The sequence below is a fragment of the Tauraco erythrolophus genome, chromosome 19 (assembly GCF_009769465.1).
Source record: "Tauraco erythrolophus isolate bTauEry1 chromosome 19, bTauEry1.pri, whole genome shotgun sequence".
Taxonomy (NCBI): Eukaryota; Metazoa; Chordata; class Aves; order Musophagiformes; family Musophagidae; genus Tauraco; species Tauraco erythrolophus.
Genome location: NC_141483.1, coordinates 4,212,999 through 4,235,233, shown reverse-complemented (window position 1 = coordinate 4,235,233; position 22,235 = coordinate 4,212,999). Strand labels below are relative to the sequence as shown.

The 22,235-nt window shown below is 38.8% G+C and overlaps 1 protein-coding gene across 14 annotated transcripts in view; it reads left to right on the top strand.

Moving 5' to 3' along the window:
- The first annotated feature begins 333 nt into the window (after positions 1-333).
- Positions 334-22,235, top strand: part of CIT (citron rho-interacting serine/threonine kinase) — a 70,955-nt gene continuing 49,053 nt past the window's right edge. For all 14 annotated transcript variants that reach the window (XM_086623765.1, XM_086623764.1, XM_086623763.1 and 11 more), the window contains exons 1-9: positions 334-429; positions 1,342-1,483; positions 2,743-2,918; positions 4,266-4,367; positions 4,872-5,014; positions 5,951-6,044; positions 7,380-7,583; positions 8,779-8,932; positions 16,191-16,371. In XM_086623765.1, coding sequence (XP_086479891.1) covers positions 334-429; positions 1,342-1,483; positions 2,743-2,918; positions 4,266-4,367; positions 4,872-5,014; positions 5,951-6,044; positions 7,380-7,583; positions 8,779-8,932; positions 16,191-16,371 — 1,292 coding nt within the window. The remainder of the gene's footprint in view (positions 430-1,341; positions 1,484-2,742; positions 2,919-4,265; positions 4,368-4,871; positions 5,015-5,950; positions 6,045-7,379; positions 7,584-8,778; positions 8,933-16,190; positions 16,372-22,235) is intronic.

The window sequence follows — 22,235 nt, the reverse complement described above, 5'->3', positions numbered from 1 at the left end:
GGCCGGGGCGGCGGGAGCGCGGGCTGTTGTGTGGCGGGCGGCGGCCCCGCGAGCCGCACACCGCCCCGCTGCGGGGCTCCGCGCCCTCAGGGGCTGTTTGCCGTCTGCGGCCTTTCCCTCTTCCCGTTAATTAACTCGTTAATCGCCGTGGCGCTCCGGCTGCGTTTGAGCTGGGTGGTTTTAATAAGTTTCGTCTCTGAGGAAAGCCGAACGTTGCGTAAATCCTACCCGCCCGTCGCCTGCTTGTATTCTAAGTCGCCCGTTGGGATGTCTGTGCGTGGAAGTCCCTGTTCTCTTTTCCAGGTGATCGTTTCCACCAGGCGGGCTGTAACTATGCTGAAGTTTAAGTGCGGCGCCCGAACCCCGGTGGAGGCGGGACCGGTGGAGCCCATCACCAGCCGAATTTCTCGGCTGAACCTGCTCTTCCAGGTAAAGAGCCTCTGGCCCGGGATTAGCGGATCTCGGCTTCTTCTGAGCCCGCACCTGGCACATCAAAATACAGTTTTGGTGGTTCGTGTGGCACGTTCCTGTGTGGTTCTTTGGAGGAAGGGGTAAAAGAATCACAGAATGGTTTGTGTTGGAAGGGACCTCAAAGATCATCCAGTTCCAACCCCCCTGCCATGAGCAGGGACACCCTCCACTACACCAGGTTGCCCAAAGCCTCATCCAACCTGGCCTTAAACACTTCCAGGGACAGGAATCCACAGCTTCTCTGGGCAACCTGTTCCTTCAGGGCAAGAAGGGGATAACTTGTGGAAGTTCAAAATGCGTATCTTGTTTGTGTGAAGTTCAGTGGATAGTAGCTGGTCTTACGTTTGCGTGCACCTGTTAATCTTTTAGCCTGAGTGGATTTTTCCACATAAAGATGGAATATAGCGTTCTGCATCGTGTAATTCATATTTTTTTTCCTGGGTGGTGTAGCTGGGGGTTTGCCATGAGGTGAATTTACCTGACCAGCTGCTATTTGATCATCTGAGGTTCAGCAGCTTTTCCTTCTAGAGCCGATATCGATACTGATTGCTTAAAGCATTTGTACCATGAAAAAACCCGCGTGGTACAACGTCAAAACCAGTCAGATCAGAGTCATCAGTGGGATGTAGATAGTTTCAAGAAAGCTGTGATTTGAACTTTAACAATTTTTAAAGGATTGCTTTGTCTAAAAGTAAAATGCCTGTAACAGCTCCTACAGACAGACATAGTCAGTTGGTATTTTTACCTCACACCTGAAGCGGTGATTTTTAAACGGATAATGTATAATCTGCACCATACATATGTTATTGATCTGAGGCTTTTCTTTGTTGTCTGAGACTCCATCTGCTGTTGCTTCTTTTTTTTTTCCAGGGGAAGCCACTCTTTGTGACTCAACAGCAGATGTCTCCTCTCTCCCGGGAAGGCATCCTTGATTCTTTATTCGTTCTTTTTGAAGAATGCAGAAACCCCACTTTAATGAAAATTAAACATGTTGGCAACTTTGTCAGGAAGTGTAAGTTTGTTTAGACTGATTTTCTGGTGTCATTTTAAAAGACAGTTCTTAAGAATCTGGCAGTTTAAATAATGCTTTAGTCACTTTGATTCATTAATGCTTGTAACCCAGCACTTTGAGCATCTGATTTCTTGTGGGCAGACTCATCATTGCAAAGGGGATCTTGGCAATGTTAGTAAGGCTTTGTTCAGGTCCAAAAAGGTCGAATGCAAGTGGCTTTTGAGGTGCTGTGACTTGGATGTGCCTCCTTCTTAGTCTGTACTATATTTACTGTTGAGGAGACACTTTCTCCATAAGCGTCTTGAGTGCTGCGTACATCAAAGCTCCAAGTACGCACAACAGAAGGATGTCACAAGTTGAGAGCAGGATGGTGACTAGAGGTATGAGGAAAAAAAAATATTCTAGAAATGAACTTAGTAGTCCTTGGTTGTTTCAGCTTGAAGTAATCTTTTGGATTCCACGTTTTATCCGAATTTTGCATGTGTAGCTTGTAAATAGTAATTCTACGCTTCAGAAATACAGTTTCTGATGGAGTAAATACTGTGCTCAGATTCTTTTTGAGGAAAAGGTAAAAAAGGCTTCATTGATTATTTTTTTTTTTTCCTATTAAGATATACTAGAAAGCCATTTGGTTAAAAGTAACTTACCATGCCCTTTATAATAGTTCCATCCAATAGTTTCTAGATATTAGTAGTGGAGAGTAATTTTGTGCTAGCCCGAAGAACTTTTAGAACAGTCTGCAGTGAGCAATTGATTATCACAGTGTGTGCTGGTTGAAACCAGTCAATGGAAAACTTGAACTGAACATCTGAAATAAATGTCTACGGTTGTTTGTTAGACAATGGACTAGTGCCTCCCACAGGCAGAGGAAAAAAGCCTGCCACTGGACTCTCGGAACTCAGCTGGGTAGAGAATACATGTCTTCTTGGTAAAGGATGGTTGGAAAGAAACAGAAACAAAAGAGGCTATAAGCTTATGATGTTATGAATGGGACAGACTTATGGTTACCATGGCAACTGCCTTAACATTTCCTGATTCTTTTATATGTAGCGTATTACGGTCTTAACTATGCATGAATACAGTCTTTTTCTGGTTCTTATGCATACTGTTCTTTTTAAGAAGCATGTTCTGGAATGATTTCTTGAGAGTCTGGAACTAAATGGTGATTTTTTTTTTTTAATTTATTCCCCATTTTTTGTGTTATGTTTATTCTGAAATGCCAGTTGGCTAATGTAAAAATAAATATTTTATCTTTATAGATGCAGAGACTATAGCTGAATTAAGGGAACTGCAACCCAGCGTGAAGGATTTTGAAGTAAAGAGTGTGGTTGGCTGTGGTCACTTTGCAGATGTAAAAGTAGTAAAAGAGAAAGTTACTGGTGATGTGTATGCTATGAAGGTGATGAGCAAGGAGTCCTTGTTGGCACAGGAGCATGTATGTATATTTTTCTGTTATGACAGTAGAGTGATAAATTACTATTTGTTGAACATTTTCTTTTTGTCACTATAACTAGAATTAAGTTAAAAGTGTATCTTGAAGAAGAATCATCTTACATTTCAGTCAAGTGATATATTTGTGTGTAGTTTTGCTATGTTTAAAAGTCATTGTCGTAGACTGGGAATCTATTGGGTGGGGTGCCATCTAAAACAAAAAATGACCCTCATTTTAAAGAGCTCACCCTTTAATTGTAAGACACGAAAAAACAAATGAAGAAAATACTGGATCAGTATTGATCAGCCTGCTGATGGCTTGAATTTTCAGGCAATCTATTCATTAAGGTTTTTTTTTTGTTTTAAAGAGTGACGTAGAATGTCAAGAGTGGGTGTGAAGGCAAATTGTAGTGACTGAATTTTTATGGAGAGCCTCTCACTATCTTGAGAAATGTGTTACTTGAAAACTTAAAAGAGGGATAATGGAGGTTGTTATCATTTGGTGAGAAACAGAAGTCAATCTTTCGCTGACATGAGATGATAAGTACGACAGAGCTACTCCATGAAAGACCTTGTGAATTCATATAGCGATATCTGCACGAGTTGTTCCCAATATATGGTGCATTAGGTCGCTTCTGAGATCCCTTAGTGTTGTTTGTGGCTATCAAAAATGAAGATAAACTCAAATTACTCTTGTTATGACATAGGTTGACACGAAAGCAAAGTATGATACTACCCTCAACATGACACTTGCTCAGTCTTGTTGAGTGAGGATCAGTGAGGTAGTAGGGAATGTTGATTTAAATGAACTTGCAGTATCTCCGTAATAAAATTAGTTTCTGGTTGTCTGGCTGCACATCTGAATAATTAAATAGTTGCTGGAGGATGATTTCAAGAAAGCCTTGTATTTTAATACCTTACAATGAATTTATTACTGAATTAGCTGTTAAGATGCTACCCCATAATTACTGTAGCTTCTTTTCTGCTTGTCTGGATTCTTTTGAGATTAGTTTTATGTTATTAGGGCCAGTCCAGATGAGGCCAACCAAGACTGCACTCTAGGCTGATAGATACTTCACTGGTTTGAAAGGGAAGCTGACCTTTTCTGCAGGAACTATTCAGTTGAAGGCAAGCTAGACAACAGAAGGGGGTAGAGGAATGGAATATACAAAGGAGTAAAATTGCTTTTTTAAAGATGCACATCACAAGGAAATAGTGTTTATATCTTCTGTGTAATCTTTTTGTGATATGCGCCTTTGGCACAGACTGAAATTTTTCTAAAATTAGGGGATTCTAATGTATTCTAACTCATTTTCATTATGATATAACTGAACACTTCTGGTTTTTGTAGGTGTCATTTTTTGAGGAAGAACGCTGTATCTTATCTCAGAGCACCAGTCCGTGGATTCCACAGTTACAATATGCATTCCAAGACAAGAAAAATCTCTACTTGGTAATGCCTGGTCTTTGTTTCTTTTCTCCTCTATTGAACACTATTGCCACTGTTATGTTGAAGAACAATGTGGTGGTTGAATTGTGTTCATCTTCTGTAAATTTTCCTGCATTACACGCCACTATTTGGTACGTGTCCAGTGTAGTCACAGAAACATAGAATGGTTTGGGTTGGAAGGGACCTCAAAGATCATCTAGTTCCAACCCCGCTGCCATGGGCAGGGACACCCTCCACTACACCGGGTTGCCCAAAGCGTCATCCAGCCTGGCCTTGAACACTTCCAAGGATGGGGCATCTACAACTTCTCTGGGCAACCTGTTCCAGTGCCTCAGCACCCTCAGAGTGAAAAATTTCTTTCTTCTATCCAATCTAAATCTCCCCTCTTTCAGTTTAAAGCCATTGTCCCTTGTCCTGTCACTACATACCCTTGTAAAATATGGAGAAGTTGAATGGAATATCTTTTGTATATATGAACTATATCTGTTCCTTTAAAATTTTATGTAGGTTATGGAGTATCAGCCTGGAGGGGACTTACTGTCACTCTTAAACCGATATGAAGACCAGTTAGATGAGAGTATGGTGCAGTTTTATCTTGCAGAGTTGGTTTTAGCCATTCACAGCGTCCATGAGATGGGTTATGTGCACCGGTAGGTAAAGGTTGCTTTGCATTGCGCTTAATATTTGATCAGTATCGTTCCAGAAAAAGTGTTTTGGAACGATGCTTTCTTGTTTTTTTATGTTCCGTCCTCTTTCAGGACAGTATTTCACATGCTGTATCAGAAAAGAAAATTAGAAAATTAATCAGACTCCAACCGTAATTATAGCTAAAGGGGTTAATTTTCATGTAAAGTTCAAACTAATGTCAAGAAAGGATTTTTACATATATTTTATGGAGGCTTAGTAGAAAGAAGCCTTAATGTTGCCCTATAAAAAATGAAAATCTTCTCCAGAGATTGTTGCTTTTAGCACTGAGTAGTGCGGGAAATTAGCGCAATTGTTAAAACTTGTGTGCTGATGGGTGAACCGGGCAGTATAGGATATTGGAGCAGTGAAATATCAGCGAGTTTTCTAACGATCGTATCAAGGTTTGACGGCTGTTCCTGTGCCTTTTCAAATCCTATTGGTGTTTAGTAAATTTATTCCCTTCTGAGGCTTTGGAAACATTATGAGGTATTTTACGTTCCCAGCAGCTGTAGTGGCTGCACTTAGAGCTTAGGCTGTGGCTTTCTAATGCAAGGTAGCTGCCTGGATTTGAAAGACCTATGGAATCAGTTGTGAGGAAATTTGGGAAGAAAGCTACATAATACTTCACTGTAAATCAGTTATAACGTAGTCAAGGTGCGAAACCACCATCTCTTTCCATCTTCTGTCAATAATTATTAGCTTTCCACGAAATAAGGGGAACTTTACTACTTTCATATTTGGTTGGAAGCAGAACAACAGTTGGAAATAAGATTCCCACTTGTTAAGGTTCTATGCAGTTGAGCACATGGTTGAGTGTAGCTGATTAGGGATACCTTGTTCTCTAGATTGACAGTGGGGAGCAGTACAGAAAGGTATTGATTGCTTCTTCTTGCTTACAGAGATATCAAACCAGAGAATGTTCTTATCGACCGAACAGGACACATTAAACTGGTGGACTTTGGGTCAGCTGCCAAAATGACAGTAAACAAAATGGTAAGAATGCGGATTTAAACTTTGTCTATGACTTGTTTGAAAAGTCCAGTCAAAAAGGGAAAACTAACTTTGTATTGGTTCCTTGATTAAACCTGATTCTTCTGCCTTTCTTGACCGATACAGAGTCTCTTCATGATGATGTTTTTCCATTTATGAATGACTTTTCAAACATGAGCTCGAGTATCTTTTGCAGCTCGCAGTATGTATATATTTGCTTATTAAAATTTTAATACACGAGTAAGGTAAAGGCAAGTCTACCTTCTCATAGTGCTGCACTGCAATACAAAATTCTTACAGCTGTTCAATGCTGTGTTTAAAGAGGGGCATGGATTTATAATTGTTTGTAATTGGACTGAAAATCGTGTTTGTTGTAACTGAGGTGGCATGGTTCTGAAGACCGAGGGTCTCTTGATTGATACGAGTCACATTATTCACCAGAAAGCCCTGTGTTCAAAGCTGTGAATTGGTTGAGGTTTTTTATAAGTTGCTTGTAAATTTAGGCGACTGCATACAATTTCAAGTGATAATTTGAAATTGAAATATATTTAAGCGAGAAAATGAAATTATATACCAGATTCCTGTCTTGTTTTACAATTTTTATTTTTTCTTAGCATTTTCTTAGTATTGTGACTCTTCGTGTTTTGTTTTCTGTGTTATTCCCTTTTCAGTGCTTCTCTGCATTGCATTTTTCTTTTAAACTTTTTTCTTCATGTTGTCTTTTCAGTCATCTTCAGGTTTTTGTGTTAGTCTGCCTGCTATTTTGTTTCATTCTCTGTGCCACTCAGTGCAAAAAATAATTGCAGTTTTGGCTCCTGAATTGCCTTTCTAAGCACTCCAGAAATTCAAATGCTAGTGCTTTGCTGATCATGAGCACAAGGTAAAAAGGTAGGGATGACACAGAATGGACTGAGGGCAGGGAATATTTATGTGTAAATTTGACTATTTTTGAAATTTCAGCTATGATGTCCCTGTTAATACTAGTTGAAGCAGTAGTGCTAGAGTGTGTATACTGCTTAAAACATCAGTGTTTAGTAATCCTGTGCTTCTTAGAATGCTGCTTTTCTGCTTTAGCTGTTTGTGCTTGCTAAGTTAGCTCTGATAATTTGGCTCTTTTTGTGTCAAATAGCTTGCTTTCTGTTTACTTATCAGCAGTTTCCTTAACTTTACAGTTTTTTACTTAACAACCTCACTTAAAATTACTTATTTAAAATACACTTGGAGGGCCGGAAATTGTGTCTCATTAAGAGAAAAAAAAGGAAGAAAGATTTGTTTTATTACCAAGGTCACAATGAACAGAAAGTGCTGTAATTTCACTTGGAATATCTTTGCTTCTAGGTAAATGCTAAGCTACCTATTGGCACACCTGACTACATGGCACCAGAAATGCTAACGGGGTTGAATGGGGATGGGAAAGCTTCTTATGGTCCAGAGTGTGACTGGTGGTCCCTAGGAGTCATTGCATATGAAATGATTTATGGAAGATCTCCATTCACTGAAGGGACTTCAGCAAAAACTTTCAATAACATCATGAATTTCCAGGTAGAGAGAACTCCTTCCATGTTCTTGAGTGAAAAGGCTGTAACTAAAGACTGTTTTTACAGTTGAGAAAAGCAGCTTATGGACGTCTCTTACTTTGTCATGTTCATAAAATATTTAGAATATATGCTTTATATTGTTTTTTTATGTCTGTGTACTGTAGATATCAAGTTATTTTTTGTAACAGGTGTCTAAAAATAACTACCTGTAGTGCATTTAAAAAAAGTTTAACTGTCCTTCTTAGGCAACTATAATTGCAGCATTTCCAAAATAATCTAGAAGAGGGTTTGAAAGGATGAATTGTGGATTGCTAAAGTTTCTGAATCTTACTATGTGTTTCTGGATAGTAAAGGCGAGGGGTAGCTATGAAGATACTGTTGTCTGCATGATCAAAACATCATGTGAAATGCAGTGTAAATAAATTTGAACCAATGCATATGAAGGGAAAAGTATCCCAGCTTTACCCAGTGCTGGGCTCAGGAACAGTATCTTGATGTTATAATCCATGCAAATGTTAGTTTAGTTCTTAGCAACAGTCCGAAAAGCAGCACACGGAAGGGTAGGAGTTAGTAGGAAAGAAAAAGAAAAAAAAATCATGAGTAGCTGGGAGAAGTGAACAAAGAGTGGTTGCCTGTTATCTCTTCTAATATGAGAATTGGAGGCATCAAATGAAAGTAGCAGTAACTACATTACAAAAAAAAAAAAAAAGGATACTTCCTACAGGACATTCGCATGCCGGGAACGCTGCTGTAAATTTGCAGCTGCTGAGTGTTTTTATGTGTTCAAGGAGTAACTAGAAAAGTTCATAGAAGAAGAATCCATAGAGATCTGGCAAATACAAAGACATCATCCCTGGTTCAGAAAATCCTAAGCCACAAAATCCTTGGAATTTGGGAGAGTTTTCTGGGGAAGTGTCTTATTTTACTCTTCCATTTATGTATTCCGTTGGCCATTGTTAAGCATCGGATGGTGGTCTGGGACTGCTGTTTGTCTGATCGGGAATGGTTGTTCCTGTGATCTTTCCTTTTCTGCAGTAAATGCATATAAAAGCCTATTTGGAAAAAACACACAATACCTGTGTTTGTATGCTATAAATATTTATCGTTTGAACCTGACACATCTCAGAATAATGAAACTTAATCTTACTGTTCCGGGACTGTTTTCCTACTGAGCAGAAATTATTTTCTTCCTAATGCAGAGATTTCTGAAGTTTCCAGAAGATGTGAAAGTTAGTAGTGAATTTCTTGATCTGGTCCAGAGCCTGCTTTGTGGGCAGAAGGAAAGGCTGGGTTATGAGGGACTCTGCTGCCATCCATTTTTTTCTAAAATTGACTGGAATAATATCCGTAACTGTAAGTAGAATAACGCCGTATTTATAAACAATTCCCGTTTCTTTCAGTAATGTGAAAACGTGTACAATGGGAGTATTTAAGTGTGTTTGAGCTGAACAATTATTCATAAGTAAACAGGAGTCTGTCCTGGAGCTGATGTTTTTAACAAAACAATTCATGTTGGGTTTTGGATAGGATATGTTAACATCTCTCAGAGAAAACTGGAAGGTAAGGTGACGTTTAATACCCTTCTGTATGAATTTCTGATGCAATTGCTGTATTACTGCAGGCACTAGACTGGAAAATCAAAATGGTCCTTTCCATGTCCTTCCTCAGGTTAAAATGCATCAGTGTGTTCTTTCAGGCCTTTTCTACCTCAAATCTGCTTAATTTTGGCTTCATCTCATTGTTTTTTTGTTGCATCTTCAGCTTTCTTTTTCATTGCTGGTGATCCAACTTCATTTAAGGTTGGGTTTTTTTTTAGCTCCCGTAGGTGATAAAATGTCAGCAGTCATAGGGGCATTGGAGTTTTTCCTCAAAGTTAATGTGGCTAACATATGACTAATTGTTCTGTCAAAAAGCTGTTCATTCCATTAGGAATAGAATGCAGCTACAGTGAAGCAGATAATTTTCTATGCAGAAAATTATTTATAATACTATGGAAGTAATGAATTTAGTATTTGGAAGCACTCAGGCAACAGCTCCATGGCAAAAGCAAATATTTCACAGATCATCAATGACCTGTGTACGAGTGCCTGACTTGTGTTGGGTAGTATTTTAAATTATTTGGACTGTAAGATTATCTGGGCAAGGAACATGTCTGCCTTATATTCTTTATCAAATATACTGTAAGAGCCTGATTGTGCTCCATTTTCCATGATAAATTGCTAAGCCAGTGCTGCTACTTTTGATGACTATCTCAGCACTTTAGCTGTCAGCTCCACAGAATGTTTACTCACTTTTCTGTTGATTCATTAATTTTGAACTTGTGGAGCTGCTGTTCTGTTGAATTCCATTGTTTCTGCCCTTTGAGAGCCATGGAGCCTTGAGTCTTTTTCATCATTTTAGCACACGTTTCCCAGGCTTCAGCTCATTCTGCCTTCTTTCCCCAGAGCTCTGTCCAAGCCACCAGTTTTAGTTTCTGAAATGTTTATATTGCATTTGTATCATATTATCTCAGATCTGGAAAAAAATGGCATGTGAGCATATGTTCTGTTGTTTCCTTGGCAATTGTCTGTCCAGTATCCACACAACTGCACAAGTTAATTTGTTTTGCCATTTCATGTGACAATGGTGATACTGATGGACAAACTGGTAGACAGCCCTGATGTCATTATAATGTTGAAATAATCATTTGGGATTTTAAAAATCCCATTTCTGTCTGCAGCTGGCCAGTGGATTGCATCATTCCCTGTAATATCCGGACCTACCTACTGTGAAGATTCATGCAGTTTTGACCCCTGACTTCGTTGTTATGTCTCATACTTCATAAAACCCCACTGTAACTAGCACAAAACACAGCAGTCTTCTTGCTTTTAGTGGCAGATTCAATGCATCACCTATTGCTTTGCTCTCTGCAGTGGTTTTCCATTTCCTGGTTTATTCAGGGCAGTGTCGCTGTCGTTCTGTCCAAAACCCGTGTCGGGTTTGACCCGGGCTATCTAGAAGCTAAAGGTTTCTTTCTTATCTCGACCTCTGCTGATAGTAGTGTTTACCTGGAGCAATGGCAGCCTGAGAAAATTAAGACACTAGTGAGTGCTGGAAGAGGTCACAGGATTTAGATTAAAGAATCTCACTCCCTCAAGTTAATCTGGTCAAAGATTTTGAGGGTATGCAATATTGGACTCGATGATCTTAAAGGTCTTTTCCAACCTATATGATTCTATGATTCTTAAATAAATTCTGTGTCAGCATAGTCAGACTTTCCCCTAGTCTACAAAAGGAATGATGTTATTCCTGTTTCAGACTGAGGAAGGTAGAAAAAAAATTGGTACCCTTGTCTTGCAGGTATTTAAATTATCATGCTGGGAGCTCCAGGATAACCATTCTTAATGCACCAATTTTGGTTAAGAATGTATCATTAAGGGTTTTTTCAGTGTTACATTTTGTTGTTATGGTAACCTATGAAACTCTTGACTTTTCAGTAAACCCATTCCCATAGCTGCCTCTAAAAAAGCTCCCAACTTCCTTGGGTTCAAGTAGCATGTGTGTGTAAAGCAGCTCATAAGTTACAGAAACAGAAACCAACCGTTAAACCTAAGGTCAGGTTTAACTGAATCTGTCTCAACAGGTAATTTTCCACTTCCTTGGAGCAGTGTACTGAAATATATTTATAGATTTTGCTCTCTGTATTTGTTAATTTCTGCTATTTAATGACTTCTAAAGCTTCTAAAAACCCCAAAACCCAGACACCACCACTCCCCACCTGGACAAAAGAAAACAAACCAGAACTTTTGAAATATTGTGTTGATTTACTTGACAGAATTTTCTGAAATACTTTGCAATTTATTTCCCTAGAACAAGCATGTTTCTATTTGTGTTTCAGCTAAATGATGAGGATTTTAACTGGAAAGTTGATAACAGAACTATTTGTGTACTCTATAAGTATGTAAAATCAGAGGTAGAGAATGGAGGAATGACATACTTGATGCTTGAGTTATCGGCACCAAGATTGCATCCTATATGATTTGGGGATTTTGTTAATCGCCTTTTGTTATTTGAAATCCATAAATTACATCAGCTGTTTAATTTGGAACCAAAGATCTGCCTGCTGAAGGCTAGCTGAGAGATGCTCAGGAGACTTTTATTGTCATCTAAGTGATATATATGTGTAGCATAAAGAATCTTTCATTTTAAGAATTGTTTTTTATCTGCACTCCAAGAGGTCTTGAAAATGGAATGGCATATTTGGACTTGCATGAAGAAACTATGTATATGAGAAGAAAAGAATTAATGTCTTGTGCAAACAGAAGAACTTGAGAAAGTGAAGACTGACTTTTTTTTTTTTTTAGGCTGTCTTGTTCTGTTAAACAGTTGGGAACCCAAGTCTCATTGTTCATAAGTCCAAGTCTCTTCCTTATCCTTATGAACCCGAAGTTGTCATTCAGTATGTTAACAGTTAAGCATTGTGATCTTTCATTTAAAGGTTTGCCATAAGAAAAATGTGTTGACTTGTTTCTCGAAGTGGAGAGCACTTCCATGTCAGCTTGAAGATCACTTTTATTAACAGAAATGCATGTGTTGAATCATTGTCTTGACAGAACAGAAAAGATGTTAAGATAATATTGTATAGATTGGTTAGAAATAGTATAATGCTTTTTTTTTTAAAGTGGTCTTAGAGAAAACACCCTGAAATTACATTACTTGGACTTTCTATTTTCTATTCTTCTTCCATACAATTTACTCAAATAGGCTTCTGAAAGCCTGAAGAGGAGTAATGCTTAACCTACCTAAAAAGGCTGGGTGGATGCTTTTCCTCAGAAAGCATAAGTAGATCACCTTGTAGATCAAGAAAAGACACATTTTTATTCTTAAGAAATGTTCTGTATTTCCTTTAACTTTCTTGTTTCAGTTAAGTCTTTTACTGTCCTAGGGGAAATGCAGTATCTCTTTTCTGAATTTGCATGAAAATATTTTGAAAGGATAGAAAGACCCGATTAAGGCAATGTTCCTTGAACTAGTCATAAATACCCACACTAGTGCAGAGGTTTGTTTTTTTTTTTTTTAAAAAAAAAGCTTCTTTCCATAAGAGACATTTTATCTAGTCTTAATGATAAACTGGTTAAAGTACCGCAATGTATGTGTGGTGGTTTTGCTTTCTTCTTTTTTTTTTTTTTTTTAAACTTAGCATCCTACAACACCCCCTTTTCCTCTGAAAGTCATTCTTTGGAACAGATGGAAGAGGGCTACATCCTTCCACAAGTGGGGAGGTATCTAGGCAAGCAATTGGCTTTTTTAAAACATGCAGTTCTCTACAAGATACTTTAAATGGTAAACAGAACATGTACGTTCGTTTGTAACATGTCGGAGACAAAAAGAGGTCTTTATACCCAACCAGTTTGTATGACTAGAAGCACTGGGTTTACTGTGGTTTCGAGTAATAGTTTTGTCTCCCTTTTGGGTAAGCCAGAAAAAAATGCAAATTTTTTCACCTTGTCAGATGCAGTGGCGTGGTTTTGACATGCAGTTCTCAGAGGATCTTGACCTCTACTGAAGGATTCTTCCCTTTCAAGAAGCAACTGATAAGCACATTGACGTATTTGCATTCACTAATCTTCATCTTGCTTTTAAAATACTATAGTTGTGTGAAAGGACTATGAAGAAGCTTCCAAATAATTAACAAAATCAGACAGAGTGGATCTAGCTTTTTTTCCTTAAAGATATTCCCACTTACTCCTAAATGAGTTTTTCTCCAGTGTCCTGAAACTTCTGAAGAAGTTCTGCTTCTCATTTTCAGTCACTGTTGACAGTCAAAACTACTTAACATCTAGAGGTGTTTTTGTTGAATGATTTTTCTTTCTAAGTTTTCTTTTTAGTTGCTACCATTTCTTGATACAAATATTGTAACGAGGTTATACTGCAAAGTTGCAGAGTTTTTGTACCGTTATGGATTTTTAGTGAATGAAAAATAGAGGGCTAATGATTTTTTCATTATTTTTTTAGTCTAGTGTTCACAATTTCTTTTCTTCCTTCACATCTTTTATTAAACATTAGAGGAAACTGTAGTGTAAAACATTGTGCTTTTTAAACTGATTTCCTACCAGCCCCAAAGATTTGCTCTGTCCCACATTCAGTTTTATCTTTTTGCATCCATTGTTCCCCTATTGAGTGCTTTTCATCTTTTTATGTGCATGCTGATCTTGGGCATATTTAAATTATATTTTCTTTTATGCATGTAGTTTGGCTAGGAATTCTTATTGTTGGTGAGAGGAAAGACTTTAATTGCAAGGGCTTGAAGATGAATTCTTAGCTAATTTCTGGTGAGGAGTAAGGCACTAGATATGTCTTTCAAAGATTAAGTTATCTTTCAAACTCTGAGGAGTAAATAACAGGGTTGTTATACCATTATAAAAAGGCAGCTATATTGTTTTTTGCTACCTCTTTAAGAGAGATTCTAGACTTCCCCAGAGGAAGTGAATAGGTTGCTGTTTTCCCTGTTACTTTACTTCATGGACTGTATCTGTCTTCAAAGACAATTAAAACCCCCCCCAGCAATCCCTTCCTGTAAGAGCATGTGCCAAGTTCTTTCAGCAGAGGTCCTAAATGAAAAAATATTAATTCCTGAACTTACCCTCCTCTGCTATGAATTAGCTATAACTTTGGGCTTATATTTGCATTAAAGATGATATACTTACAAACTGTTTTCTTTTGCTTCTCTGTTTTTAATCGTTAAAAGCATATGAAAGAGCAGCTGGACGTTATCCTGACATTAAGTGATTTTTTTTTAAAAAAATACAGATCCTAATCAACAATCTGTATTCCAAAATTATGTTTACAGTACATAAATGTCAGCATTATATTGGATCTAAATTTATATTATAACCAATAAAATAGCAGAAATTAATAAATTCATGATATTGACAGAAAATTTAAATGTTCTAGAGCCAGTAAGTAAAACCGCGTACTACAGAACCTATTTAATTTGTATACTTTCCCCATTTATCTCGTTCTAATGTATCTGGAACCACTGTACGTGACCAGCATCCTGTCTGCTTCATGGAATTTCTTCTCACTTCCCTGCTTGGGAGCAGCGTCAGAATGGCTCCTTGGGGAGCTGCTAACAGAGCCTGCGTGTGTAGTTGGGATTTGGCAGTTTATACAGACAGATTTTTTTTATTTTTTTTTTTTTTAGCTGTTGATGCTGGTCTGGTGGGTAGTTGAAGTGTACGTTTTCCTAGAGAATGAAGAGTTAAAAAGCGGGCTGTGAAAGGCTTTGGCAACCTAGAGGGAGCTCGCAAGCTCCAGCCGTGACTCATTCTGCCGGTGTCAGTCAGATAAGCATCAGCATCTGTCAGGGATGCGGGCAGGTAGGGTTAAACCCCGAGCGTGCAGAGGGAGAGGAGCAGGGAGCCTGCACTGCAGGGGCTGTAATGTTTGCTCCCGGTTCTCGGGTTCTCATCAGCCCTTCAGCTACAGGAGATCTGTGCTGGATCCATGGTAACGGTTTTAGCACACTACGCTTCTATCAGCCTGTGACAACGGGCTGTTCTAGCTGCTCACTGAAGAGCTGTCTCCTTTATAGAGCAAGAAAGAGACAAGTAGATTTGCAGCGAGTGAGGACGCGAGTGATAAAATAAATTAAAAAAAAAAAAATCGTAGAAAACGTGATTTGGTGAGGTAGGAACTGCACAGCAGGCTTTTGCATTCATTCCTTTCACACACGTAGCCAAGCCAGCAGGTAGCTCGGGTGCTGCACATCATTGAGAAGAACTTGTTCTTTTGTTCCGTTGGTTAATTAAACTGAAGCAAACGTGAGAAAATCAGCTGAAATTAAACAACTGCTGAACTAGTTAAGTGGTACCAATTTAGAAATTGTGGTAAGAAATACATTGTAATTCCTGCTGTGTATACCTCTCTTCAGAGCTGATTGTATCAGAGCCAGACTGCAGTGGTGTCCCGGCAAGAGTTCCAGATCTTTAGCAAGCTCTTTTAGAGAAATAAAATCTTATTGATATTTCTTCCCTTCCTAAAGACCAATTAGCTTCTAATAGCTATAGTTTGTTAGAATCTTCCAGGAGAAAGACCAGTTTGCTGTTGACTCAAGCCCATACTGGGAAGATTCTTGCTGGTATTAAAGAGTAGATATATCCCTTCGCTGACTAGCAAAGGCTCGGGCTACATTCTCCTGTAGCGTCCCCAATTGGATAGATTGGAGACATTTTCTTTTTCTAGATGAATCAGAATTGAATTACTTTTAGCTGTATTACAGTAGTGATTTTCTTAGCCTGGTGCTTTGATTTGATTCAATGTATGTGTTTTTAAAAAAAAAAACCCTAAGCTGAAAAAAAAGAACCCCAAACCCAACAATCTCAAATCCCCAACCTAAACTCCAGTTTAATCAGTGTGGGAGACATTCTGCCTGCAGAGTGGTAGCCATGTTGGTAGCTGAAGGGTTAATCTCTTGTTGCTGTAATACGATTTGAGAGCAGCAGCTCAGTCTGCTTGTGTTAGCAAGATTAAAAGCAGGAGCTGCAGTGCCATTGCAAGCACTGAATGAATGGGACTGTTGCAGAGTGAACTGTAGCTGAATTTTGTCTTTTCTTCTTGCTTTTTTCACCAGCTCCTCCCCCCTTCGTTCCTACTCTCAAGTCTGATGATGACACCTCAAATTTCGATGAACCAGAGAAGAATTCGCGGGTTTTATCCTCTACGCGCCAGTTGAACCCAGCAGGCTTCTTGGGTGAAGATTTGCCGTTTGTGGGGTTTTCATTCATCAAGGCATTAGGGATCCTCAGATCAGAGTAAGTAGGAATTATTGCTTAGGTGGATAGGATCATTGGAAAAATGGGAAGGTTTGTTACAGTGAGGATGGTGTGTGTGTGGGGGGAAAAGCCGTTTTAACTAGCCTGGACTCTGCTCTAGGGAAGCTGCCAGATTCCAGCTTTATCTGTTGCTGCTGGGGCTTGTGCATGTCCTACCGTTCTGTGATTATTTCTGGGATGAGGAGGAGGAAAGGGAATGGAAAGACTGATTGTAAAACAGTTATTGTTAAAATTATTCTTCAAATACTTTGAATTAGTTGTTGCTGTTAACCAAGGAGCAGTGGGTGATTGGATTTCTGGTATTGCAGATCCCTGAAAAAAGGGGAATACTGAGGAGTTCAGAGATGGAAAATGGGGGGCTGTTATTTTATTGGGTCAGAGAGTGGGCACCAAATGCTGGGGATGTGTAAGGCTGAATCAGTGATGCACAGAAATGGAGATCCACTAATCTGGGAATGTGCAGCAATGGGTCAGTGATCAAGAGAAGGAGCTTCACGGCAGCTGGCTGTGTGCTGTTGGGTCGAGTTAAATACGAAGACTGCTGTATTGTGTGCTGAGAGACTGGAGATTCAGATGAAGTATGCAGGGTATGTGTGGAGGGAGGTAAAGATCTAGAAAAAAATGGTTTTCGATGGAAAGAAAGCATGCTTTCCGAGAGAATTGAGTCGGAGAAAAATAGGAACATAAATAGCATAGTATAAACCGTTTGGTGCGGTGGGTGGTTAGCTTCTGATGACAGAGCTATTGGAAAAGTCTCAGTGCAGTACGTTAAGTTGAGACGTCCTTACCTCAGTATCATGAGGCCTCTCAGGAACGTGATGGCTTCAGCTGGGTTAGTGACTCAATGCTCTAAGGCGCTGTGTTTTCGTGTCAACCATCGCTCGTAGCTGGTAGTTAGTTCCCTTCAGGGACTTTGTTGTCAGTCTGTCTTAATCAAGTTTTCATTTTTTTGTCGTATTGGTTGTGATAGTTGCTCTGCGGTAAGTGTGCAACCAAATCTGGTGATACTGTTGACATCTTTGATCTTGCCTACACCACGAATCAAGGTTATACGATGGCTATACCAGTAATAATAAATGGAATCTTTGATTGTCCCTCCTCAGCAGAGTTGCTTTTATGGCAAAAGAGGAATGAAGGGAGAGGACATAACAACCAAAAAAGTATTTCTTTGGTGAAATTATTTAATATTGTCAGCCAAATTAGAAAAATTGAATGTTATATCTGTAGGTACCCAGGGTTAAAATCTATCTTGATTTTGAAGTGGAGTAACTTATTACTTACTGGTTACTTATTGGTGTTATCTCTTCTGCCTGGGGAGCTGCAATCCCTCTATCAAGGCTACATTCCCAGTCATGTAACAGACAGAAGAGGCTCAACAGTGACCAAACATGTATGGTAAAAATGTATATGTAATCAGGGCCTGGGACGAGAGCTGAAGAGGAGTGTGAGGTAAAGTGTCAGGAACAGTGGTGTAACCGTGCTGGAGGTTGAAGGCTGGAAAGTGATATAGATATAGCAGATTGAGAGATTGCTTTCTTTGTGGAGCTAGTACCGAAAATGTGTATGGAAGTTATATTTGAATTTTGGTAATAGATGAGAAGGGGTATAGCAAAAGAATATAGAGACTAATTTGCTCTAGATAAATTTTGACAAGAAAGATTTCTGCTTGGTGTGGCCTTTTATTCCTGAGCTGGAACAGAAAAACATCATGTACTTAATTTTCCTCCAAATAATTTTAATATAAGTAGATCTTAATGATTTCTTTTTTGAATGAGATCTCTATAAATGCACTTTGATATTTTTAGCAGCAAATACTTGTATTTTGTTCTAAGAAGGTGAGTTAAACCTGGCAAAGAGTGGATGGAGACTTTAAAATATCTGTATTTAAATAATGCCGTGATAAGTCTATTCTCAGTATCACTGCAACACTGGGTCATAAAGAGAACTTCTTACTTATAAAATATTGCATGGTGTATGTTTTACTTGGGGAATTAAAGTGCTGTTTCTGTCCACACTAGCTCGAATATCAAATTCCAGATGGGGAAGAGAACAGTAAATAGGGGGTAGGCTTATCTGTTGTGAATCTTGGGATGTCTTCTCTGGAAGATCTTCAGTCATCAAGTTTATCAGCCCGGAATTTTTCTGCAAATCTTTCCTCTGAAAGTCTAAGCCTTATGGTTGCTAAGTGATGCAGATCTGTTTTCCTGTGGCTGCAGCTGATAGCTGTAATGCCTCTAGCGCTGCTTATAGTGAGGCCAGGCAACTGCAGAGTGCCATTAACAAGGTCCTTGAAACTTTCCTTGCTTTGAATTTGAGGGCTCTCAAGCTGTGAATTTTAGGGTTACACTCTTGCCCTTGTTCACTGGACAGTGAGAAGCCATAGCTGAGCTAGGAATTACAGATGCTTCAGAGAAAAGGCAGTTAAAATAAAATTGGACAGAAGAAGGGTAAAAGAAGTTCTCTTTTCCATTCTCCTCTTTCTTCCAACTGCTTAGGGTTAGGAGGGTTCACCTAAGTCACTTATACCTGTTGCTGGAGATTACATAGGTGGTGTGTAGTTTAGAAGTCTCCATTAAATGAAAATGTTCTGTATGTTGCCCCATACCATGAGTTTTGGGAAGAATTTGTGACCCTATAACAAATGTAGGATTTAACAAAAGAGCAAAAGGCATGACAATATTGTGTGGTAGGAAGCAATCAGGAGAAATGAAGGGCATTGCTTATGTCATGGGATCCTGTACTAGCAAAATGTTTGTTAAATCAATCTCTTAAAATTCTAAGAACTGGGATCAGGCTGCAGAGAAGGACCAGCTAACTCCTTCTCCCATCATGGCTTCTGAATTCTTGATATGGGGGAGAAATGCCTGTCTGACTGCAAATCTGGCTGCTGGTTTGGCTGCGAGCGTGTGACTGTGACAAGATAACAGGCAACTGAGAGTTTAATTCCATTAAAAGCCAGCCCCACCTTACTTCCTGTCCCTAACTGGCTGATCTCCAGTGCTTAGAACAAGTGAGAAAAACCCTTAGATGCCAGAAATATGCATAAAGTGGTGAAAGAAAATTGTTCTTGTCCCTTGCAGGTGACTCGCAGAAGCCCTAAGGCATAACTGGGGGGGCTGGAACTAGATGATCTTTAAGGTTCCTGCCAACCCAAACCATTCTATGATTCTATAAGATAAATACATTATAAATCCAGGGCTAACCAAATATACCAAAATACCTAATAAAAATAAGTACCTAATAAAATCTACCAAAATATCTAATAAAAACGCCCTACCTAATTAAAAAAAATAGTTTACGATGTAAATTTTTTTGCCCGCCTCTGCCCTCTCTTAGACTGGAGTAAGGAGCTAAAGGGGCCTGACTACTTATGGTACAAAACTTAGATTAATAAAAAATATTTATATATTCACAGGAAAGGCTGACAGTGGGTCTTGTGCCTAATCTCAGTTGTTGATTCAGGGGTTTATTTTTTTTTTTTTAATTATCTATTAGAATATAGTAAATATATTCCTAGTAATTCTTGAATTGTGGTCTGTGAGGCTTTGGTAATTGGTCCAAATCTTTTCTGTAAGTTCCTAAGAAGTGATATTTTTCAAGATTTTTTTTTTTTTTTAATTTCAAAATTTGATATGCATTCATGATTCTCATTATAAAATACCGAGAGTTAAAATGGGCCATTCTTCCGAAAAGAAGGACTACTGATTTATTCCAACAGTTTGTTAGGTTCTGGTAAACCCTTTCACCAAAGATAGATTAAAGAGGAAGCACAGGATGAGCATGCCAAAAATATGCTTTGCTTCAGCTCTCTCTATTCACAGATTGATGGTATCACTGTTTGGTTTTGGTTTGGTTTTTTTTAGGCCTGAGCAAGCATTTAGGAGGGGGTGGAAGGTACAGATGAGTATAATGCTAAAAAGAATAGAGCATGAGGGACGGGGGATGAGATTATAGGCATGTGTGTGGGGGCCAGGATTAGGACAGATGGTGTCAATCGTGAGAAGGAAGAAGCACAGGTGAGCTGGGGGTTTAAGGAGAGTGGCATAAAAGGGCAAAGGAAGGTACGAGCTGTGATGCACAGGAGAGGTTAAGATACGAGTTCAATACCCCAAAGTCATCTTACAGCTTTTCCTATACTAATGCTGCTTTTCTTCTTCATCTCGGCCACAGTAAGACTGGAGGAGCTTTTACCCAACTAGCACCGTTTCTGATGGTTCTGCTGGTTGAGGCTGTTGCTGATCTAGCTGTGAAATCACTAGATAGTCAGCTGTAAGTTAACCTGGTTTTTAGTCATGTAGGAGTGATTCTTTGGAAAGTAAATTGGCACAGCCAGTGTTATCAGCATTCGGTACTATAGACTCAAATTTGAGTTTTTTTCATCTTTTATTGCAATTTTCTTGTCGATGTATGCCGGTTACCTTTTGCTAATCTTTCTTTCACACTTCAGAGGAAACAGCAGAAACTGCTCTGTTGTGCTAAGAGGATTGATCCAGATGTAGCAGTTAATTAAATGAAATATTTTGAGATGGTATCAACCTGAATGATAGCTTTGCATCATGGCTTTTGATGTTGGATCGTATGTGTTTAATTTCTGAGAAGATGCTGACTGAGGAAGAATGTAAGTGCCCCAGCAATGTGGATATTTTCCACCTTGTCATGCCGTGTCGAGAGCTTATATCACCATGACAAGGCTTATTAGATTAGTCAGTATTCCATTTCTCTTGATTTCCTCTGTCTGCCCCCTTTCTGATACTTTGAAGGTTATATGGATGTTCATGGAGTTGTTCTAATACAATTTGTACACAGGAAAGAATTACTTTGAAAGGATGTCTCTTAAAAACTGCGTGACCAACACTAACTGAAATCAGCCTTACTCAAGGATAAGATATACTATTTCCACGGCAGGAAAATCATCATGTCACCAGGACATCTATTTTTAAGGAATTTCTTCCTCCCTTTGGACAGGGATGAGGAAGAAAGCTTGGTAGTTCTAGTTTGTAGCCTTCTCTTTCCTGAGAAAACTGACACCAACCCTGAGGAGCAGCTCCCTCTACAGTCACCTAATAAAATTCAAAGTTTGGTCAGTGCGAGTCTGCTGTGCTCTGTCCCATCCCATCACTCCTGGCTGAACAACGTGGCTTTGCAGAGCTCTGCATCTTCTTGCCTGAATCTGTCCTGATGCTTCTTGGATTGCAGTGCACATGGATGCTTGAAGGTGGCTCGCTAGGAGAAATTTTTGAAATGCAAAATGGTGCCTGTAATATGAGGCTCTGATTCTTTTATTAGCAAATAAAAGAAATAAGCAAAAATACCGAATAAAATTAGCCCCTTTCGGGAGGTGAAATAGAAGCAGCAAATAAAACCAGGTTTGTGAGAACTGGCTAGATTTTTCTTAGGTCATGTCTCAGATTTGAAAAGAAAAAAAGTAAAAAGGTGATGGCTAATGTTGAAACTATACTGAAAAAAAAAAAAGCTTCAGCCAGTACAGTTCAGACCTGTTAAGCTAAATTTTTATTACAAAAAGATTTTCAGACTTGTCTCAATAACATTTGCAGCTATTTACTTATATTTGATTAACATTTTGAAGCAGATTCCTCAGTGTCTTTTTTAGTTAATGTGAGCTTTCATTTGTATTTTTAGACTGCTTTTCTCAACTATTCATTTTTAGCCTTGTTTGTACACCCAGCTGTTATGGGATTTAATATGCATCTTTCTCAGATGGTTTCCTTTTCTCTGTAGGAGTATAGACACACTTGATAAATTGATTTTTAAATATGATAATTTGATGGATCAGATTGATTGGACCAGGTCTAAAGGAATGCTTTACAAGAGCATTCACTTTT